This window comes from Borostomias antarcticus (genome assembly GCF_949987555.1).
Source record: "Borostomias antarcticus genome assembly, chromosome: 26".
Taxonomy (NCBI): domain Eukaryota; kingdom Metazoa; phylum Chordata; class Actinopteri; order Stomiiformes; family Stomiidae; genus Borostomias; species Borostomias antarcticus.
In genome coordinates, this window is record NC_140259.1 from 11,464,540 (window position 1) to 11,487,435 (window position 22,896).

At 46.9% G+C, this 22,896-nt stretch overlaps 2 protein-coding genes across 2 annotated transcripts; both read left to right on the plus strand.

Moving 5' to 3' along the window:
* Positions 1–462: 462 nt before the first annotated feature.
* On the plus strand, positions 463–18,612 carry stil (STIL centriolar assembly protein). Its single transcript, XM_084459252.1, has 18 exons — positions 463–489; positions 1,480–1,561; positions 1,663–1,770; positions 2,048–2,163; positions 3,404–3,474; positions 3,595–3,711; positions 5,476–5,729; positions 5,974–6,057; positions 6,448–6,534; positions 7,748–7,898; positions 8,982–9,091; positions 9,207–9,330; positions 12,104–13,132; positions 13,387–13,495; positions 13,740–14,031; positions 15,110–15,254; positions 15,519–15,820; positions 17,576–18,612. The coding sequence occupies exons 2-18, from the start codon at positions 1,482–1,484 to the stop codon at positions 18,459–18,461; spliced, it is 4,065 nt and encodes a 1,354-aa protein (XP_084315378.1). The 5' UTR covers positions 463–489; positions 1,480–1,481; the 3' UTR covers positions 18,462–18,612.
* Positions 18,613–20,882: 2,270 nt separating this feature from the next.
* On the plus strand, positions 20,883–22,557 carry LOC311326135 (uncharacterized protein). Its single transcript, XM_084458977.1, has 4 exons — positions 20,883–21,146; positions 21,411–21,605; positions 21,682–21,765; positions 21,891–22,557. Exons 2-4 carry the CDS (start codon positions 21,578–21,580, stop codon positions 22,292–22,294), a joined length of 516 nt encoding a protein of 171 aa, XP_084315103.1. The 5' UTR covers positions 20,883–21,146; positions 21,411–21,577; the 3' UTR covers positions 22,295–22,557.
* Positions 22,558–22,896: the final 339 nt, after the last annotated feature.

Sequence of the window (22,896 nt, forward strand, 5' to 3'; positions counted from 1 at the left end):
AACTTTTTCTGGTGGAGAAACATGCAACTGGGCGGCGTGATTACTGTGGGGAGGAGGAAACGGTGGAGCATGTGTTATTGTCATGCAGGAAGTATGTTGGGAAGAGAGAGGTATTGCAAAGGGCTTTAGGTGGGGTTGGAGGTTGTATTGGTGGGGTGTTGGCGAAGCGCTCAGGGGATCAGAGCTCGGATCTATTGGTGGAGTTTCTGATGGTGACAAACCTGCTCCGTAGGATCTGAGGACTGGAATGTGAGGGGATAGGGGTGGGGATCTCGTCCACACTCCAGACCAGTGGGGGGCGGTAATGCACCTTTCAGTTGTTTGCTAACCGCTTATAAAACCAAAAGAAGAAGAAGACAGAAAAGCCGCCATTGGAACCTGGAATCAGCGCCACAATCAATCTACATCTGACTCAGGAAGGAATGAACAGTTGTGTGATCAGCCCTAACCCTAACCCAGCCAGCTGGAAACACGCTAACAAGCTGCTAGGTGAGGAAACATCAAACCTTATTAGATACGACAGCTACTAATACTACCGCGGGTATGAGCGCCCTGTGTTGGGCGAGGTTCAGGCGATAGGGAACGTTAGATAGTTAGATAGTTAGATAGTTAGATAATACTTATTAGATAGTTAGATAGTGAGATAGTTAGCTAACACTTATTAGATAGTTAGATAGTTAGCCTAGCTAGCTAGTTGTGCTGCCACAGGTTCGGTTTCCCAGGTGAAACCAGAACGAGTTACCCAGCTATGTATTAGAATGATAGCTAACGTAGCCTAACTTACTCCATAATAATTGTTAGTGATTATGATGGCTGATGGCTAACCAACCGGCTTATTGACGTTGCGTAGCTAGCTAGTGTGCTTGCCTAGTGTGCTTGCCTAGTGTGCTTGACAGCTGGCTAGCCTAACTAGCTACTGACCGTTATCTAGAGGTAGCTAGCTGCTTAATGTTACTAGCACTAGCCTCGCTGGCTAACAGGACCGTGTATCAGTAGGGTTAGGGTTAGGGTCAGGGTGCACCGTGTATCAGTAGGGTTAGGGTCAGGGTTAGGGTCAGGGTGCACCGTGTATCAGTAGGGTTAGGGTTAGGGTCAGGGTTAGGGTCAGGGTGCACCGTGTATCAGTGGGGTTAGGGTCAGGGTGCACCGTGTATCAGTAGGGTTAGGGTCAGGGTGGGGTTAGGGTCAGGGTGCACCGTGTATCAGTGCTATTTAACAGGACCGTGTATCAGTGCTATTAATGAACCATCTTGTGTTCTTCATAGTGACTAGCTAGCTAGATAACCATTTAATGAACCATCTTGTGTTCTTCATAGTGACTAGCTAGCTAGATAACCATTTAATGAACCATCTTGTGTTCTTCATAGTGACTAGCTAGCTAGATAACCATTTAATGAACCATCTTGTGTTCTTCATAGTGACTAGCTAGCTAGATAACCATTTTTGTTGACAGAATCTCATTCTAGTGGCGATTCCCAGGAATGAGTGTTCCAGTAAATCTGAATGGACCCTCACACGTGCTGGAGAAGGTTTACACATGTGATGGTCTGAAGATGGCAAGGTATGTTTCAGTTTGTTCCGAGTTAACTAACATGCATGATGCATTCGAGATAGCCTAAAGATTCCCCGGAAAAAGCAGTAAGGTTATTTGATTTTCCACAGGTCTGCAGAGAAGGCCCTCGCTCCCCTAACCTTTCCCCCAACCAGAGCAGTCCTCTGGGACCCCACACCTGATGGAGAAGCTGTTAGTCTCCAGCTCTGTTATTACAGGTATGTACAGTCCTCTGGGACCCCACACCTCATGGAGAAGCTGTTATTCTCCACCTCTGTTATAACAGGTATGTACAGTCCTCTGGGACCCCACACCTCATGGAGAAGCTGTTAGTCTCCAGCTCTGTTATAACAGGTATGTACAGTCCTCTGGGACCCCACACCTGATGGAGAAGCTGTTAGTCTCCAGCTCTGTTATTACAGGTATGGAGGATTGCCCTTGTGACGATGCAGACTGTGCTGTCTGGAGTTTAAAACAAGTTGTGATCTAAAACAGAAACCCCAGGCTGCTACTACTAGAGAAAGCGCTTCGCTTGGCTCATCGACATGCCCGCCAGAGCAACAGGCCCCAGTTCACCTGCTTCTTCCTGGGAAATATTGTGGTCGACACTGGTGAGTTTTTCATTACATCTGAGAATTGTAAGTCAAGAGCTAGACCTTATTCAAGGTTTTGATCTGCACAGTGGTACGACGTTTAGTTTACTTTGGTGAGACCGAAATTTCAGTGCTCAAGGCTTGAGTGTGTTCACATATCACCAATGGCATTTCTATCAAACAAATATAAATATACTTTTGCAGCTTCTGTCATACGTCTCCTTTTCGGTACCACTTGGATTGGTATATTGTGTGACGAGCTGCAAAATATATTATTCTATGGTACATGTGTGATGTGTTGTGTAGACACCCATAGCAAGCCCTGCGTACCAATACTTCTGAGTTATACTCTTGCCAGAGTAGACAGATCTTCCAGATTTTTTTCTCAGTTACAGTCTTACATTACAGCTCCATAATTACAGCTCCATATGAAATATCATAGCCCAGAATCAGGTCTTGTCAAGCGACATCGCTAGTTTTGGTCTTTATTGTGTCTTCTAGGGATGTCATAATACCAGAATTTTGAACTTTGATATGATATCAAATTACACGATTATCGATACCCGTTTCAATATGATGGCCAAAATTATACATTTGCACTGCTATATAATATCTAAAAAGTCTAGCAAATCTACCAAAAGCAACATATTCATATCCATCCCCCTCTCTCTCCATTCTCCCTTCCCTTCATCCATTAAGAACAGTCTTTTTTGCTTTTCACACCCCCTCTCTCCATCTCCACTTCTTTCTTTCCCATCTCCTGTCTCTCCAGTCTTCTCTCCCAGCCTCTTCTCTCCCACCCTCTTCTCTCCCAGCCTCTTCTCTCCCACCCTCTTCTCTCCCACCCTCTTCTCTCCCAGCCTCTTCTCTCCCAGCCTCTTCTCTCCCACCCTCTTCTCTCCCAGCCTCTTCTCTCCCACCCTCTTCTCTCCCACCCTCTTCTCTCCCAGCCTCTTCTCTCCCAGCCTCTTCTCTCCCGGCCTCTAACTTACTTTAGCTAATTTTAGTTAGCATATTTGCTAATCGTGATTAGCCTTCAAACTAACATTAGATGTGCTCTGAGGGGAAACATGTCTGATCACTAGTAAAATACTTAAGGCAGACGATAAGCAAGTTAGATTCTATTCTGTAAATCTACCCACATACATCCCAGTTTTTATTTTTCATGAGGATAGTGAATTTAAATTATATTTTGTGTGATGCCTGCTTAAAACAATCCACCAATTCACATTTAAATGGGCCTCTTTTGTCTTCCCAGATGAGGAGGGTGTTACTGTGACTCTGGACCGTTTTGACCCCGGCCGGGCGCTGCCTGGCTCCTCTGGGAAGGTCCCCACCGCCCTGCTGCCCGGTGACCCCGGCCGGGCGCTGCCTGGCTCCTCTGGGAAGGTCCCCACCGCCCTGCTGCCCGGTGACCCCGGCCGGGCGCTGCCTGGCTCCTCTGGGAAGGTCCCCACCGCCCTGCTGCCCGGTGACATCCTGGTCCCCTGTGTGTTTGGAGCACAAGGGATGGAGTGGACTGACAACACCGTTTTCTCCGCTGAAGACCTCAATGTTTCTTTCAAGGTAACATCTGGGTTTTAATGATGAACATTGACTCATTTCAGAGTTTTATGTTGGATGGTTTTTGACCTCAGCTATGTAACATTTTTTGCTTTCTTGAGATGGGGCAAGTCCCCATTGTATACTTCAATCCAGCTTTATATTTAATATTCATATTGAGATGAGCCGTGAATTAAATGAAAGAAAGAAAAAGCTGGTCATTGGACCTTCATCTGGGGGTTGGTCAAACTGATGGATCTTCACTGCCGATGGTGAGAAGGGTGGATTGATATTTTCACAAAGGCTCCTTTTAAGGTTTGAAAACATCTGACAAACTTGAGGGCTTTTTACACTGGCAAATGATCTGCATTAGTCAACTACTGTCCACCTTTTATGCAAACTTGTGTGAAAGCTAGAAGGTTAGCTGCAGGGGGTGTGGTCTGTAGCTGCTTCCTGCAGGGGAGCTGGTCTACAGTAGGGATACACCAATTGTGAAATTCTGGGCCGATATTGATGTTTGTTAAAATAACAAATTGGCTGATACCAATTCATACATCCTATGTGTTTTTTATTTTTTTTTATTTTTATTTTTTACAGTATTTCACCTTTTGTGCCAGGGCCAGGGAAACAAAAACATCTTCATTATAAAAAAAAAAACTGAACAGTTTGAAGTGAAGTGTTTCAGCATTGTATTATGTACTATTGACAAAAGCGAATTCCTAGTATGTGTAAAAACTATCATTACATGTAACGTACGTGTACAGTCACAGTGAAATGTTGCTGCCGACTCCAAACACTGAAATATTTTTACTTAAAACGACACACATTGTACATTGTTGTTAAAGTTCAAAAGAATCCCACCTAGGTTAATAAACTGCCATAACGAGGAGGCCAACCTCCATTGTTGCCACGGTAACAGACAGTGCAGACATTGGCAGTTAGTGCAACCTGTCAGTAACAGGTGTTGCATACAACTGAACCGCCTCGCATCTCAAGGTGATTACTTCCGTTCGCAGTGCTTCAATGGTTCAGGGTCCTGGGTGTAGCCAAACCTCCATTTGCAGTTTCTGTCTTCATATTCACAGCAGGCCATTTTTATGTCCACTGAGAACTAACCAACTGCCTCGAACCACTCTGTACCCCCATATAGATGTTGAACCACTCTGTACCCCCATATAGATGTTGAACCACTCTGTACCCCCATATAGATGTTGAACCACTCTGTACCCCCATATAGATGTTAAACCACTCTGTACCCCCATATAGATGTTAAACCACTCTGTACCCCCATATAGATGTTAAACCACTCTGTACCCCCATATAGATGTTGAACCACTCTGTACCCCCATATAGATGTTAAACCACTCTGTACCCCCATATAGATGTTAAACCACTCTGTACCCCCATATAGATGTTAAACCACTCTGTACCCCCATATAGATGTTGAACCACTCTGTACCCCCATATAGATGTTAAACCACTCTGTACCCCCATATAGATGTTAAACCACTCTGTACCCCCATATAGATGTTGAACCACTCTGTACCCCCATATAGATGTTGAACCACTCTGTACCCCCATATAGATGTTGAACCACTCTGTACCCCCATATAGATGTTGAACCACTCTGTACCCCCATATAGATGTTGAACCACTCTGTACCCCCATATAGATGTTGAACCACTCTGTACCCCCATATAGATGTTGAACCACTCTGTACCCCCATATAGATGTTGAACCACTCTGTACCCCCATATAGATGTTGAACCACTCTGTACCCCCATATAGATGTTGCAGCACCGCTGCTGCAGTCGTGAGCCCCTGGACCTCGCCAGCCTGCTGATCCTGAGAGGTCTGCTAGGCTGCTCTCAGCAGGCGGACAGTCAGGGCTTCAGTCTGCGCTGGGCAGCGGTTACTGTGGCCAACACCCTGGACATGGTCCCGGTCAGAGCCATCCCCGTCATCCCCACGGCCCTGGCCCGGAGCCTGAGCACCCTGTCCAGCCTGGCTCCGCCTCGGAGCAGCGCTGGCTGCAAGCAAGGGTAAGGACCAGGATGTAGAAACGGGCCGCTGGAATAAACTGACCATGTAATACAGCGCAGTCAGACATGTTACTGCTAATGAACTGAACATATGTGTATGTAATATAGCACGGTTAGCCATGTTAATGAACTGAAGATGTGTGTTACACAACACAATCTTGTGACTGTTGAATAGTCTAGATGGTAATCTTGAATCTCTGTAGTGCTTGAAAATGAAATACCATTGTTTGTCCAATTTCATCAGCTTTCTGACCATGGATAAAACCCGCAAACTGCTCCTCATACTGGAGTCGGACCCCAAGGCCTACACTCTCCCATTAGTAGGAGTGTGAGTATTTCCTGTTTAACTTTATATTAACATGTGGGAGAGAAAGCAGGAGACCTGATATAGTCTCCTCCCTGCCGGTGCATGAGGAGGAGCTGTATTGAGAATAGGAGGTTGATTGAAGTCAAGATTCTAAATAATCCACAATATTAATAGAACACAAGGTTCAAATACTACAGTATAGCAGAGACTGTTTTAAATTATTATTTTACCCAAATTCTAGTAGTAATCCAGCTGTTGATTTGCTCAGCAAAACGTATTTAAGTATACTGTAAATGGCAAGGTTTTTATGTTTACATGTTTGTGTCCCTAGATGCTTAAAATCTCACGAACAGTATTTGCCAGTGCTTTAGCTCTCTGAACACAGCCTGATGTGCCTGTTCAACCCCCCAGATGGCTGAGTGGAATCACCCACATCTCCCACCCCCACGTGTGGGCGTGGTGCCTCCGGTACCTGCTCAGCTCCTCCCTCCAGGACAGGTGAGCAGAGCGCCCATCTGGTAGGGGGGCTTGGGGGCAGCACACTAGCAGGTCAGTTAGCCTAAAGCTTTCTACTAATGTACTTGAGGAATGTTGAATATACCGGATGATTAAGTACTAAAAATGGACAGGCCTCCACCTCCAGCAGAATGAATTATTTAGCAGGTTCTCATCAGTAGCATAACTGAAACATGTATAAGGAGTCCATTAGTTACCACCTCATCATTTAAAACAAATCACATAACTTGATGAACAATGCACACCAGCTGTCTATTTTGACGCGTATTCAATTAACCAACCCTGTAGATGGCCCCTTCAATACGACCTAACAACTTAAGTGTAAAAATTGTACAAGATGTTTGATTTTCTTTTACAATTAGTTACATTCATGTAAGAATTCCTCAGCGTGTTAGCTACACTTCCAAGTTGATGATTTATCTGTTGGCAATAGTATCGCTTCATCTGATGCATATAATTTCACCAAGGTAGTGTGTGCTTCAGTAGCCTCTGCACTGAGCATTCACAAAGCCTGTAGAAATTCTCAGTATTAATAACTAACTAATATTAACTTGCCTGTACATTGACAGGAGTTTCTACACAATCTAGTCTCATTGCTGTATAATTTTCAATTCTCCAGTTGTCACTATTATATTATATAATTATTATTATTATTATTATTATTATATAATTATACTATTATATTGGGTGGCTTGTTGCATATGCTATGGCCTTTATGGCACCGGGCGTTGTTAAAATAGTGTTTATCAAGCCAAGAGCTTCACAAAGTTGTGGAGTTCGTCTTCCATCATGCATATTTTTGCACTATTGTAGTGGTAGCCATTAGCTAAGGTAGCCTAGACCATAGACTTCCCACTAACCTGTTAACTAGATTGACCAATGAGATTTGAGAAGACTGCCTTCCGTTCACACTGAAAATACTCTCACATAGACTACTGAAAATACTCACATACACATGAAATGCTCTCACACCTGTGAAATACCCTCACATACTCTTCTGAATATACTCTCACATACTACTGAAAATGCTCTCACATAAACAAACTGAGCCGTGGTTGGTCTGTTGCAGGGTGATGTCAGAGAGTTCTGAGCTGTGGTTGGTCTGTTGCAGGGTGATGTCAGAGAGTTCTGAGCTGTGGTTGGTCTGTTGCAGGGTGATGTCAGAGAGTTCTGAGCTGTGGTTGGTCTGTTGCAGGGTGATGTCAGAGAGTGGGTGCTTCCTGGTGGTCCTGTACTCGCTGACTCACAGGGAGCCAGAGTTCTACCAGTGCCAGGCTGGAAGCAGCGCTCAGCGGGAGACGGCCTTCCAGCTGCTCACCGGCGCGGAGTCACTCACCCTCTACCAGGTCTGCGCACAATTACCTTTCTATTGTTATTTAACTTTTACATCTCGTCATTCCTGGATTGGGATCTGCTAGTGACCTGCATGGTTATTTTAGCATTATTCTCTTATGCTGTTGATCATTTTTGAGATAATTGCTAATTTTGTTGTTTCTCACTTCAACATTAACTTATTTGTGCTCTTACTGGGCGTGTAGTAGAAGGTGCAGATGTTTCTGACTGGGTGTGTAGTAGAAGGTGCAGATGTTTCTGACTGGGAGGGTAGTAGAAGGTGCAGATGTTTCTGACTGGGAGGGTAGTAGAAGGTGCAGATGTTTCTGACTGGGAGGGTAGTAGAAGGTGCAGATGTTTCTGACTGGGAGGGTAGTAGAAGGTGCAGATGTTTCTGACTGGGAGGGTAGTAGAAGGTGCAGATGTTTCTGACTGGGAGGGTAGTAGAAGGTGCAGATGTTTCTGACTGGGAGGGTAATAGAAGGTGCAGATGTTTCTGACTGGGAGGGTAATAGAAGGTGCAGATGTTTCTGACTGGGAGGGTAGTAGAAGGTGCAGATGTTTCTGACTGGGAGGGTAGTAGAAGGTGCAGATGTTTCTGACTGGGAGGGTAGTAGAAGGTGCAGATGTTTCTGACTGGGAGGGTAGTAGAAGGTGCAGATGTTTCTTACTGGGGTGAAGGCACTTCAGGCAATCTTCTCCAGTTGTCATGAGCTGTCATGCTAGTGGAAAGTATGGAGATCTAGAGCATAGCTTCCAAAACTCCTCAAAAAGACGTTCAATGTGTTTGAGACACTAAGGCACATGCCTTTGGTAGTCTCTCTGTTGCCTGTAACACTTAAACATATCTACTGTTAGAATCCCAAAGCAGCACCAACCCTTAAACATATCTACTGTTAGAATCCCAAAGCAGCACCAACCCTTAAACATATCTACTGTAGATGTGCTGCTGAAAGCTGTAGTGTAATCAGGAGGTATGTGACCTTTTGCGCAGAACTAACTGCAGCTTGAGCTGAGATATTTCTAAAAGACTGGAGCGTCCCTTTAATCCTTATTCATGAAGGTTTTGCTCTGACGTCTATTTCCTGTATATACAGGATGTGGAAGTCTCGAAAGGGCACGCTGTGCAGTTTGAGCTCAGTGCCGAGAGTCAAAACAGCGACAGCGAGTTCTTCAGGGAGGTGCTCTCTCATTCCTCCCTCACAAGGTAGCAAGCTCTTCCCTCGATGCTGAAATAACTATGCAATTGCAGTCTGGTGTCATTTAATTTACAGTTGCAAAGATGGAAGGTGTGGTGGAACAATTCTCCTTGTCTTGGCCAGGTCCATGACGGCAGCGGTGGCTTCCCCCCAGACCCAGCTGTCTGCCTGTGACCAGGACTCTGGGGTGGAGGATGAGGACCTCTCGCCCAGGCCCTCGCCAAACCCTCACCCGCTCGCCCAGCAGGTCAGTCTCTCTCTCTTCTCTTCCTCCCTCTGTTATCCCTTTCCCTTTTATACTTTCTTTCCCTCACCAATCTTGCTTGCATTCTTTTCTCCGTCTGTGTGATTTGATGTTCAAATGCAGCAGAAAACCTCACATACAGGCCTGGATACCAACGTGTTTAAAGTTACGTTTATTAGGATTTCCATTAGATGACTCGAAAGCAATTGTAAAAGCTTTTCTGTTGGCATTCTTGGATTGATGCACCCTCTCTAATAGTTTTTCCAATCACGTTGTGAATGTCTCACTTGTGAATGTCTCACTTGTGAATGCACTGTGTGTGCTGCATTCTTAAGAGAAGGTTTCTGTTTTTGCTGATCCTAAATAAAACAAGCTGCAAAATAATTTGGAGGATCATCACTAGCTAGCTCAGTAAAATGACTAGCCTACTGTAACTAGCCTACTGTAACTAGCCTACTGTAACTAGCCTACTGTAACTAGCCTACTGTAACTCGTCTGTCATGTTCACAACAAGCTTGTTAGTTCATTAATCTGTGCTACCTAACTATCACTCATGACCTGGCTGACTAGTGAAGCAATAACTTGAGATCCGAGGGTGGGGTGCTGAGATCCGAGGGTGGGGTGCTGAGGGTGGGGTGATCCGAGGGTGGGGTGATCCGAGGGTGGGGTGATCGAGGGTGGGGTGATCCGAGGGTGGGGTGCTGATCCGAGGGTGGGGTGCTGATCCGAGGGTGGGGTGCTGATCCGAGGGTGGGGTGCTGAGGGTGGGGTGCTGAGGGTGGGGTGATCCGAGGGTGGGGTGCTGAGGGTGGGGTGCTGAGGGTGGGGTGCTGAGGGTGGGGTGATCCGAGGGTGGGGTGATCCGAGGGTGGGGTGCTGAGATCCGAGGGTGGGGTGCTGTATGCCGTTGCTGTCTAGAAAGTGAAGCCTAAACATGGATAGAAAACTAACTATTCCTTGCTAACGTGTGGCGAAGTAATTATTCAAAAAGAACTGTAAAGAGAAGTAATTATTCAAAAAGAACTGTAAAGAGACTATCGGTGGTGTATCATGAATATACAACGGCGTTTTACGTTTATTTTTTTTTTATTTTTTTTTTATATATATATATTTTTTACAACTGTTCAGTTATATTGCACAGCAAACAAGCGTTACAATATCTTAGCTAGCTTGGTAGAAAGTCAACTTGCCCAGGTGGCATGGTTACTGGGGCTTGTTGTTTGTTGCTTTGGGAATAGCACTTCTTATCTATGGCTTGGCTACTTGCTGGAAGCAAAGGTAACCAGGCAGGTTGCTCAGCCCATCCCTAACGGCTAGTCTTCAACATGCATCATCCTATACTTACAAACATACACCTTATTATACACACTCAACTCATTTAAAATAGCACTAACTCATTAAAATGGTACATAACACAAAGGTGAGACATGTACAATACCACCATAAACCATACCACCATTAACCATACCACCATACCACCATAAACCATACCACCATTAACCATACCACCATACCACCATTAACCATACCATACCACCATACCATACCACCATACCACCATAAACCATACCACCATTAACCATACCACCATACCACCATTAACCATACCATACCACCATACCATACCACCATTAACCATACCACCATAAACCATACCACCATAAACCATACCACCATACCACCATGAACCATACCACCATACCACCATGAACCATACCACCATACCACCATACCACCATGAACCATACCACCATAAACCATACCACCATAAACCATACCACCATAAACCATACCACCATAAACCATACCACCATGAACCATACCACCATGAACCATACCACCATAACCCATACCACCATGAACCATACCACCATAAACTCACTCAAAAAAGATGGGCATGCCCACTTTGGTTTTTCAGTTGGACAGGTCACATTTAATTTTTTATTTTTGCAATTAGCAAAAATGAGTAATGCACTGAACGTTGTATCAGCAGGTAAACAGCCAACAGTCAAAGCAGTGGCCTGTGCATTTTTAATGTGTAACTTCCTCCGGATCCTCTACTCTTGGTCTCTTGTTGAAAGATGCTGTGATTTAACTATTTCTCCTCGTGGTGAAACTGCAAATGGAACCATTCACTTAAACTGAGCTCTGCTTGGCGGATGACCAAATTGCACTTGTCAATAAAAAGGCTTAAATTGGCAGAAAGGTTTTCATACATTTCTCTATAAAATCTGCAACGCAGCCGTCTTGCAAATTTGAATGCAAGACGAACCCTGCATGTGATATCCTGCATGTGATATCCTGCATGTGATATCCTGCATGTGATATCCTGCATGTGATATCCTGCATGTGATATCCGCAAGCAGTCAGACCTCGTGATGTCACAGCTCCTCCTCGCAAACACTGAGCCGATGGTGGGTTTGCTGCAGGTGAGACGAGGAGGAGAGCCAGCTTCTTCAGGTGACAGAGCGTTGCTGTTGTGGTCCTATTGTACGTAAACACGGCATCACAGTATTTGCAAGTGGCTTCTTGTCCTTTATCTTCGAAGTGGTCCCACACACCGCTTTGCTTGGCCCGCTTCATATTTCAAAATATGCCGCTGTTGATTTTCTCTGCATTTCTCCCGAGATCGCTGCTTCGCTACCACATTGTTTGATAGTAGATCGAGTAAATTAAGTGCTCGAACAAATCCTTAGCAATCAATTAATCGATTTTGGATTAATTGTTAGCATCCCTACTATGCACACACCCAACTGCTTTTCCTGTACGTTTTCAGACGAAGCGCATCCATCCGTCCGTGCCTGAGCTCTCGCTGGTGATGGAGGGCAGTTTCGCGGTCGGAACCAGGAGGGGCTCACAGGACTCCAGCTCGTCCCACACTGCCCTCCCCCCAGCCGTACAACACAGGGCCAGCAGCCCCGACCACCATGTCCACTCAGGACCCAGACCCCCAGGTCAGGAAGCCCCACTCCACAGACCCCCCCCACTCAGAAGACCCTTGCTGCCAGCTACCCACAAGGGCAAAGGAACTTCCACCCCAGAGCGACAACAACCCCTTGGACCGCCCTCCAACAGAAAGTGTACACCTCCTTTTGGGACGAGGACCAAAGATGGGCGTCTAGCACCATCTTCATCCTCTCCCTCCTCAGGGAAGATCAGCCTCTCTCACAGTGACTCCCGGCCGCTGCCGGCCTCGGATCCGCTCAGAGCGCCGGTCTCCCTATCGGGGCCGTCTCCTCTCTGCAGTCCAGAGTGCAGCCCGGAGCCCCTGGCCCCCGCGCTCCCCGGTCCACAGTCCCACACGCGCCCTGCGCACTTCCACAGCACCCCCAATTCCAACCTGAACCAACCCTGCGCCTGCTGCTCCACTCAGCTTCACAACCAAACCCCTATATACCCCCACCAACCCTCCAAGGGGGCTGCGCTCACCCCTGCCCCTCTCCACGAGGGCCCGGGCGGCCACGCCCCCACCCCTCACTGGGACGGTAACCCCGGCCCTCACTGGGACGATGGCCCCGCCCCTCGGCCCCCAGACTGCTGCCCCTCCTCCTCCAACCCTGACCCGGCGGGTCTCACCGGAGGCCCCCGCTCGCGCCGCTCCTCGGGCCCCTGCACCCCCGCCGGAGCCGCCCACACCAGAGGTCGTGTAGAGCCGCCACCGCCGCCCTCTGCCTGTCTGACCCAGTACTGCAGCGCCCAGGCCCCCAGCCTTCCTGCCCTGGAGGGACTGGCTGGCCTCTTACCCGCTGACGCCTACCGGATCCTCCAAGACCAGGACCGGCAGCTCAAGCTCCTGCACGCCCAGGTCAGTCGCACGGCGTGGTAACGGCATACTCACAACGATAACAGGCTTTTAAGAGACGAGTAGCCTCTGTTTTTCATTTGCATTTAGCGTATAAATTTCAGATTCCATTCCACAGGTTACATTGTTAACGCTGGGCCTCTGCTTGATAATGTTGGTAGTAATAGAAATCATACAAAGAGGGGTATTGGTTTTTAGTACCTGTAAAACATTCTTGGCTACACTTTCCCCTTTACCCTAATGATTCCACACTACAGATCCAGAAGCTACTAGAAGCTCAGGAGAAAACAGTCAGCCAATCTTCATCTACAGAGCAGGCAGCCATGCAGACCCACACACAGCGCGTCAGCATTGCTGTAGAAACAGGTACTTGTTACTCATGAGACATAACAAATGACTGCTCACTCATTTTGGCCCAGTTTAACCTTACAAGATTGTTTAAATCGGTCATTTGTTTTTGTGCTTAACTCTATGATGTATTCAGACTTGCTAATGCTGAGCTTGAGCAGTGAAATCTTAGTGAACTTACATTTCTTCTGCTTCTGCCAGTCCACTTCCTGTAGTTCCAACCATCTGAAATGACTAAATGTTTTGTACACCCACTTTTTAGGTGCCAGTCTGTTTTGGGGTGACCCGGTTAAAGTTCCCTCAGCTGAAGAGCCCCCTGGGCAGGACGGGCGTGGTGAGTCCCAGCTCAGTGGGACCTCCAGACGAAGCTCTGGCGTGGCCGACCTCCTCCCCAGACCTGAAGACCAGGACGGGGGAGGCGTGGCCGACCTCCCCCCCAGACCTGAAGACCAGGACGGGGGAGGCGTGGCCGACCTCCCCCCCAGACCTGAAGACCAGGACGGGGAAGCAGAGGAACAGGGGGCGTGTTCGCCCCCGAACCAGTCCATGCTCAGGTATGGCAGCTTTTGACCACATTCCCAGCATGCTTCTTCTCTCCCGTCTGTACTTCATAGCCGGTCTGTCTGTACTTCATAGCCGGTCTGTCTGTACTTCATAGCCAGTCTGTCTGTACTTCATAGCCAGTCTGTCTGTACTTCATAGCCAGTCTGTCTGTACTTCATAGCCAGTCTGTCTAACCCGTTTTCCATTATGTATTGGAGTGTTTAGGTTTGACATTAATTTGTTACATTAGAACCACATCTTTCATTTGCGCTTTGATTTTAGGGGTATGTCTTAGCTGTGACACGCGATACTTATATTACTGTGTTCTTTCAAAGATATTCTTAAATATTCTCACTATTCTGGCAGTAATTGCGTTATTGCTACATAGCTGACCGGGTAGACACCAGGCGAGATGGTACTGTAGGATGTAATCTGGACAATATAGGAAAACGTCACACTCCTCTTTGCGCTGCCGTTCTTGCTGCTGCTTGCCAGACGTAGGTGTGTGGGTTGTTGCAGGCGTCAGGTCGTGTGTGTGGGTTGTTTCAGGTTGTGTGTGTGTGGGTTGTTTCAGGTTGTGTGTGTGTGGGTTGTTTCAGGTTGTGTGTGTGTGTGGGTTGTTTCAGGTTGTGTGTGTGTGTGGGTTGTTTCAGGTTGTGTGGGTTGTTTCAGGTTGTGTGTGTGTGGGTTGTTTCAGGGTGTGTGTGTGGGTTGTTTCAGGTCGTGTGTGTGTGTGTGGGGGTTTCAGGTCGTGTGTGTGTGTTTCAGGTTGTGTGTGTGTGTGGGTTGTTTCAGGTTGTGTGTGTGTGTGTGTGTGTGTTGTTTCAGGTTGTGTGTGTGTGTGTGTTTCAGGTCGTGTGTGTGGGTTGTTTCAGGTTGTGTGTGTGGGTTGTTTCAGGTCGTGTGTGTGGGTTGTTTCAGGTTGTGTGTGTGTGTATGTTTGTGTGGGTTGTTTCAGGGTGTGTGTGTGTGTGTGTTGTTTCAGGTCGTGTGTGTGTGTGTGTGTTGTTTCGGGTCGTGTGTGTGTGTGGGTTGTTTCAGGTTGTGTGTGTGCGTTGTTTCAGGTCGTGTGTGTGTGTGTTGTTGCAGGTGTCAGGTGGGTGGTGGAGGCGGGTCCTTCCAGAGCGCCGTGCTGGGAGAGAGTGCCAGCATGTACTACATGTCCCCGGCCCCTGCCAGACCTAACCACACTAGGACACTGGACGAGGAGCACAAGTTTTATCAGGAGCTGTTGGTAAGTTTACATGACTGAAAAACACACTTGATGCTGTTTTAACTGTTTTCAGTAAGCACACAATCTTTTGTAATATTTACTTTTTAACTGATTTGGTCAGTGTTGCATTGGAATTGGGTCCACTGGCTGTGTTCTATAATATAGTCCTCATCAAGGCCTGTTTAATTGACCAGCAGTCAGTTGGTATATCTCAGTGCCCTGTTGTGGAATCACTTCTGGTGAAAATTGTGACCAGATTTATATTTGAATAATGTCCTCCCTCAGGGCCAAGTGAATAGCCGTCTCCAGGGCTCTGTTAACGAGGAGGTCCAGGAGGAAATGATAGAGTCTTCGAGAAGATGTTCTCCTCCCAGAGAGAGAGACAGCCTGTCCCCTGAGGTGTCTCCTTATCAAACTCCATCTTCAAACCTCATCCCTCACTGCTCCTGGAAGCCTGCGCCTAGCTTGGCGCAGCCAGACGGGGACCAGGTTCTCAGCGCCACGCTGCACCGGTTGAAGCAGCTAGGGGTCAGTGTGGAGCTGGACGACCCGGGTAGGGCCACAAGGGCCACGGTGGACAGCGCCAGGTACGTCTGCTTTGTCAAAATCTGTTGATGCATTTTTGCATAGGGTGACATTTTGGGACCGTTATCACTTTGAAGAATGGAAATTGCTAATCTTACAACATGACTGACTTTGCCAACTGACTTTTACTAGCCTGAAAGGTTATGGCAATGAGTAAACTGTTAATTTTAGATACGCTTCCATGCACATTTGTGACTGAATAAGTGGATATATTCACTGATTCTCATCAGTCTGTCTAACCTTTCTTCTGACTCATAGATAAATCACAGAATGAGTGCAATGCCTGAGAAATGAACACTGGTCTCACGGGATGTCAGCTGCTTCACTCGCATGCTACAAGGCTAGCGCTTAACTGGCATGCTACAAGGCTAGCGCTTAACTCGCATGCTACAAGGCTAGCGCTTAAAGGAAAATGCTTGTTTTTGACAACCTGGACCTTATTTACGACATATTATAAGAAGTTTGACTCACCGAGATCACTTTTGTGTTGTTCGGAGGCCTGTAGAAGAAATTTAAAATCCAGCGCGAGCCAGTATATCCATGTAATGGCGTCGGACGGGGCAACGGAAAGGCAGTTTCTCAAAATCCATTTTCGGCCGCTAAACGGTTGTTTTCATCAATCAGATTGGACGAATCGACAGTTGAGATTCCTCAACGTGAGGCATTGTTTCGGTTTTCAAATACGGGGTCTTTAGCCTCTGTAATATGATCTTTACACGCCTTTCCCCACTTGCTCCAGCACGCATGCGCACAGGCCAGCGCGCAGACTGGCTATTCTCCGGCTCACATTCTCTGCGCTACGATCGTTGTTGGTGCCGAGAATAATGTCGTCGTCATTCGTCAGCAACAATCCGATCGTAGCGCAGAGAATGTGAGCCGGAGAATAGCCAGTCTGCGCGCTGGCCTGTGCGCATGCGTGCTGGAGCAAGTGGGGGAGAGGCGTGTAAAGATCATATTACAGAGGCTAAAGACCCCGTATTTGAAAACCACAACAATGCCTCACGTTGAGGAATCTCAACTGTCGATTCATCCAATCTGATTGATGAAAACAACCGTTTAGCGGCCGAAAATGGATTTTGAGAAACTGCCTTTCCGTTGCCCCGTCCGACGCCATTACATGGATATACTGGCTCGCGCTGGATTTTAAATTTCTTCTACAGGCCTCCGAACAACACAAAAGTGATCTCGGTGAGTCAAACTTCTTATAATATGTCGTAAATAAGGTCCAGGTTGTCAAAAACAAGCATTTTCCTTTAACTCGCATGCTACAAGGCTAGCGCTTAACTCGCATGCTACAAGGCTAGCGCTTAACTCGCATGCTACAAGGCTAGCGCTTAACTCGCATGCTACAAGGCTAGCGCTTAACTCGCATGCTACAAGGCTAGCGCTTAACTCGCATGCTACAAGGCTAGCGCTTAACTCGCATGCTACAAGGCTAGCGCTTAAATCGCATGCTACAAGGCTAGCGCTTAACTCGCATGCTACAAGGCTAGCACAAAGCTGTAGCTCAGGAGGTAGAGCGGGTCGTCCAATGATCATAGGTTTGAATCACATCCCTTCTGTCCCCATGTCGGACACTGAACCCTGAATTGCTCCCAATGAGCAGGCTAGTATCTTGCATGGCAGCTGCCGCCATTGGTGTGTGAATGGGTGAATGAGAGGCCATTGTAAAGCGCTTTGGATAAACGCTATATAAGTGCAGTCCATTTACTACAAAGGGGAGATTCATTCATGATTGTGTTTGTTTTTTTATTCAGCACCCTGGCCTTCATCGACCCTGCCGCGGTCCTGCCCAGACTGGCCCTCCCAGAGTCCGTGGGTACCAGCATGTGGGGTCCTGGCAGCGGTGTGGATCTGAGCCTGGAGGCCAACGCCATTGCTCTCAAGTACCTCAGCGATTCTCAGCTCGCCAGACTGTCGCTAGGAACCCAGCAGTCCTCCAGGGCCCTGCTCCTCCCCAGCGTGGCCCTGCAGTCAGATAAGAGCATGACCGGACTGAGCCTCTTCTCCCCCAGCAATATGTCCCTGGCCACGCAGACGTACATGAGGAGGTACGGCCTGGCGGAGGGGAGCAGCAGCGAGGAGGAGAGGGAGGATGCGCACGGCCTTGTCCAGGCAGAGAGGGTCCAGCAGCCAGAGCAGACGAGGAGCTCGGCCCTGAAAAACATGAATCATGAGCCGACCCACTCCCCCGGCTGTGTCCCTCCCCGGTCACAGAACCCCTCCCCCGGCTGTCCCCCTCCCCGGTCACAGAACCACTCCCCCGGCTGTCCCCCTCCCCGGTCACAGAACCACTCCCCCGGCTGTCCCCCTCCCCGGTCACAGAACCACTCCCCTGGCTGTCCCCCTCCCCGGTCACAGAACCACTCCCCTGGCTGTGTCCCTCCCCGGTCACAGACCCACTCCCCCGGCTGTCCCCCTCCCCGGTCACAGCACCTGGACTCGCAAAACCAGCTGCTCAGGGACCTGCTGCCTAAAATGCAGCTTTTGAACCATCAAACCAGATCAAGTCAAGACCAGGAGAACTGTGTGAAGCCACGGCCATCGCTGGGGGAAGCGCATAGGGGTCGTCCACAGTCAGAGGGCTCGGTTGGAAATTTCTTGGACTTAAGTCGACTGCGACAGCTTCCGAAACTCTTTTAAGGACCCAATGCTCTTTTAAGGACCCAATGACTCTCCACCCCTCTCTCTAATGAGAAACCTTGTCAGAATCCCAGGCGCAAGGCCTCTTTATCTATTTGGGATTTGTCCCATTTCCTTTGCCAGATGTTTTTGTTTACAGATTGGTTTTGATGCTTCCTCACTTGTATGTCTTTGATGCTCGTTGTTTGAAATGGAATAGGAAAATCTATGGGAATTTTATTAGTATTAAAAGTTTTTATTAAAGTACTTATTTAATATTCCAATTTGTGCACATCTCCAGATCGAAGGTTCAGATGCCTGCCCTTTGCAATCCTCGGTTCTAATCTGAATTATACTATAACCACTGAGCTGGTGCTTCTCTCAGACTAGCAGATTGTAGCTGTTTTAACAGGCGGTCAGGACCAGATTGTGGATCTGAATTACAACTGCACACAACTGCAGACAGGCATTCTCCAGGTTGTAACTCTTTTAATAAGGTGTGCATGGCTCTTGATCTGGCTCTTGATCCGGCTCTTGATCCGGCTCTTTAATGGATATTGTATAGCTGTCGTCTGAGTTGTACTCAACATTTGCTTTGTTTGGCTTGGGTGTGTACATTTGTTGTATGGACATTTTTACGTTGTATAGTTATTTTAACGTCCCCACATGTTTTTTTTTGTTGAAAACATGAAATTACTTATATTTGTATTTATGCTTTCCTAATAAAAATGCAAATAATTCATGAGCTTGTTCATGTTATCCCCCAGAAGATAGATTTATTTGTTTTAAGTTCTCCCAAATTGTTGTGCAGCAAGACATGAAACAAACACACAATACACATTTGTGCAACTTGCATAAATGCCTATAAATTGCAGAGGTGCTGAGTGGCAAACATTAGATTGATCTGTATTTAAAACAATAGTTAAAACAGATTAAAAATAAGCAAACCAGATTCCAGAGTTCCACAGCAGCAAAGATTGTGATGCAGTGGGTGTGAATGAATGCCTCAGTCTGTAATCCCTAACCCTAGCGACAGCCAGAGGGCTGTAGTTTTAAAGTGTGAAGCTGTGTAGAGGTGTGTGTGTGTGTGTCTCAGTAGTTGTAAAGTGTGAAGCTGTGTAGAGGCTTGTGTGTGTGTGTCTCAGTAGTTGTAAAGTGTGAAGCTGTGTAGAGGTGTGTGTGTGTCTCAGTAGTTGTAAAGTGTGAAGCTGTGTAGAAGCTTGTGTGTGTGTCAGTAGTTGTAAAGTGTGAAGCTGTGTAGAGGTGTGTGTGTGTGTCAGTAGTTGTAAAGTGTGAAGCTGTGTAGAGGTGTGTGTGTCTCTCAGTAGTTGTAAAGTGTGAAGCTGTGTAGAGGTGTGCGTGTGTGTCAGTAGTTGTAAAGTGTGAAGCTGTGTAGAGGTGTGTGTGTGTGTCAGTAGTTGTAAAGTGTGAAGCTGTGTAGAGGTGTGTGTGTGTCAGTAGTTGTAAAGTGTGAAGCTGTGTAGAGGTGTGTGTGTGTTAAGGACCCTCGGAAATGTATTGTCTGTAGTTAAACACAACTACAGCCAGGGACAAGGCAAGGACCATGGCAAGGTGAGACGTCCATTACCCTCCTATATATCAAGCACAATTCTAATTTTTACACATTTGATGTGACTGCTTGTACTGGAAATGTTCTCATACATTCTATTAATAATGAAACCCATGAGACACGAACACAAAGTTGTTTATTCAGCTTTCTGTTCCCGAGCTCCTTCCGGTGATAAGGTGTGTTTCAGAATCTGTCGTCTTCTGGTGATTCGGCGCTCCGCTTTGTTTAGCCTACTCACTGCTGCCGCCCATGTTGGGATGATGCATTACATCTTAAATGGTGTGGAGAGACTCGCGTTGAGGTATCTGATTAGCGGGAGAACATTTACGCTGAGTTATTAACTATGGCAAATTTTAAACTTTAAAACATGTAAATAATGTAATGTAATGCATCATCCCAACATAGGGGCAGCAGTGAGTAGGCTAAACAAAGCGGAGAGCGCCGAATCGCCAGCAGAAGAAGACAGTCGATGCGCTGTGGATATAAAACATTTAAGTGTACAAATTTGCCTTTTATTTGAAAGGTGGGGGACTACAAACTGTAGCGACCTCGGAGAAAAGGCTCATCTTTCCAACGATGTGTTTACTTTGGTGAGTAACGAAACGGTTTTGTCTGTAGACTCGGACGACCAGGCCGATGAAGCGCTTTCATAGGTAAACTGCATTGAGAGTAACAGGTAAACTGCATTGAGAGTAACAACTGGACCTAATACTCGACCAACTTGTGGTAGGGAGAGCGGTGCTGAGGTACCTCCAGTCCACTGGACTGTGTGGGAGAATATAAATGATGTCGTCGGCCTGTAGGGGGCAGCATTACGCTGTTGCGTACAGCCTGCCGGAAACCTAAAGAAGAAGAAGAAAAGCAGTGTGTTTCATAACGCATGCGCGAACTCTTTCGCTTCCATTAAAGCTCGGGAAGGACGAACCAGGTATGATGAGCGATAGCCAACCGTGGAAAAAAACCTCTAAAAGTTGATTAAAAAAATAAAAACTAGGTTAAGCACTTCTAATAACTTGCTTAAATACAACTACCCTAAATACACCTACCCTATGCGAGGAGGACAGGAGGGCCCGGTCGTCGTTGGTTGCCGAGAGATACCAGCATTGATACCAGCATTGGTGTAACTAACCGCATTGGTGAGAAAGACTTTTTTTCCTGCTGAACTACTTAAGTGATATTTTTCTTTTTAATAAATTAGCCAAAAATTCTACACTTTTTCACTTTTTTATTTATTTATTATTTTTGTAGAACTTTAAGAAAAATAATGATTTTAATTAATTTTGTAATAAGGCTGTGTAGCGACTGTGGCTCGAGGTCTAGCGGGTTGTCCAGTGATTGCAGGGTATGTGGGTATATGCATGATGCACATATAATAATGTAATTTTACGTTCCCTCACCAGACCAGGTACCTGCCAGCGCCCGCAAAGTGAGAAGAGGGGTAAAAGTATTTGTTGGTGCCACCTCCAAACCCCTGCCAGGCTGTACATCTTCACCTCCAAACCCCTGCCAGGCTGTACATCTTCACCTCCAAACCCCTGCCAGGCTGAGGCTGTACATCTACCCCACCATGGTGGCGTCCTCTCCTGAGCGTAAAGGTGAGAAATGATGCATGTGTATCTACTGACATCATCATCTGTTGTTTGTGTAAGACACTGACCTGTATTTCTGCAGACAAAAAGACCACCTCTGAGGAGAAGAGGAGGAGGAGGAGGAACAAGCCCAAATTCAATCCCCTGTCAAAACAATATATAAAAGGTGAGGCACTGGTTTAAAACCATTTTTTGAGCATTTTAAACTGACATCAATAACTAAAAACATTTTGGCATGCTACTATATTTTATATTTTGTTTATTTGGTGACACAATGCTGTTTTTCTTTAGAGAAACGAAAATACACTCTGCCCCCTGCGACAGCCAGTGTTGAAAAGGCTGCATCTATTGTTAAGGAACTTCCGTTAACGAAGTCAACAGAGCTCCGGCGACGGCAGAGGGAGGCGTCTGCTGGTCAACGTCTGCTGTCCCAGCGCCAGCCCCCCAGGGCCTTCCCCTGCAAGACCTGTGGGCTGCCCAAACGCAGGGAGTTCGGCCACAGCCAGTTCAAGGGGGAGCATTTCTGCCAGGCAGCCGGGGGGGGGCAAACTGTGGCCCAGTGGCTGGAGGAGAAGAGGGGTCCTGTTTATAAATTCCAGGTCTCTAGGAGCACCTTATGGAGAAGAAGGAGGAAGTTAGAGAAGCTCACAAGATCGGTTGAAGAAAAAGTAATGGACACACACACTTGTAAATAATTGTTTATTACCATTGCCCCAGCAACAGGGCAGATTGGCTGATTTGGCCTATGGTCACAGACTGCAGCTTTCCACTTTTCAATGATTGTTAAAGAGTCGAGCTGTTGGTAACATATCTGGCACATAAAGTAAGATTTAGGCTACTTGGTCTTTCTTCCATGTTAAATCACTTCACGGAGTTGGATAGCTACAGTTTTTTTTTCTGGGCAGGATGAGTTTTTCCCTCTACTGTAGGCCCAACTATAGGCTATGCTCCCGATGACATGCATGTATGTTCAAATGCAGCTGGATTTGAAAGGTAGGCGCTGGCTCCGCCCCTATGTCCATTTTTGTCATGTTTTATTACAGACTAGCTATTTGCAAACCGAATGTTGAACAGTTATTTGAAACAGAACTATTTCCCAAACGCATGACTACTGTTGACTTCTGCGTCATGGAGGACTAGTCCTCCGCCATATTTACAACTTCTGCATCATGGAGGACTACTCCTCCGCCATATTTACAACTCCTCACCATGGAGGACTAGTCCTCCGCCATATTTACAACTCCTCACCATGGAGGACTAGTCCTCCGCCATATTTACAACTCCTCACCATGGAGGA

What these genes read in the sequence shown, in the direction of transcription:
- stil (XM_084459252.1), top strand. Translation starts at nt 1,482, where the DNA reads ATGAGTGTTCCAGTAAATCTGAATGGACCCTCACACGTGCTGGAGAAG. An exon ending in AGTCACTCACCCTCTACCAG is followed by an intron (nt 7,899 to 8,981) that starts GTCTGCGCACAA and finishes CTGTATATACAG; the next exon opens with GATGTGGAAGTCTCGAAAGG. An exon ending in TCTCATTCCTCCCTCACAAG is followed by an intron (nt 9,092 to 9,206) that starts GTAGCAAGCTCT and finishes TGTCTTGGCCAG; the next exon opens with GTCCATGACGGCAGCGGTGG.
- LOC311326135 (XM_084458977.1), top strand. Translation starts at nt 21,578, where the DNA reads ATGGTGGCGTCCTCTCCTGAGCGTAAAG. An exon ending in GTCCTCTCCTGAGCGTAAAG is followed by an intron (nt 21,606 to 21,681) that starts GTGAGAAATGAT and finishes GTATTTCTGCAG; the next exon opens with ACAAAAAGACCACCTCTGAG. An exon ending in GTCAAAACAATATATAAAAG is followed by an intron (nt 21,766 to 21,890) that starts GTGAGGCACTGG and finishes GTTTTTCTTTAG; the next exon opens with AGAAACGAAAATACACTCTG.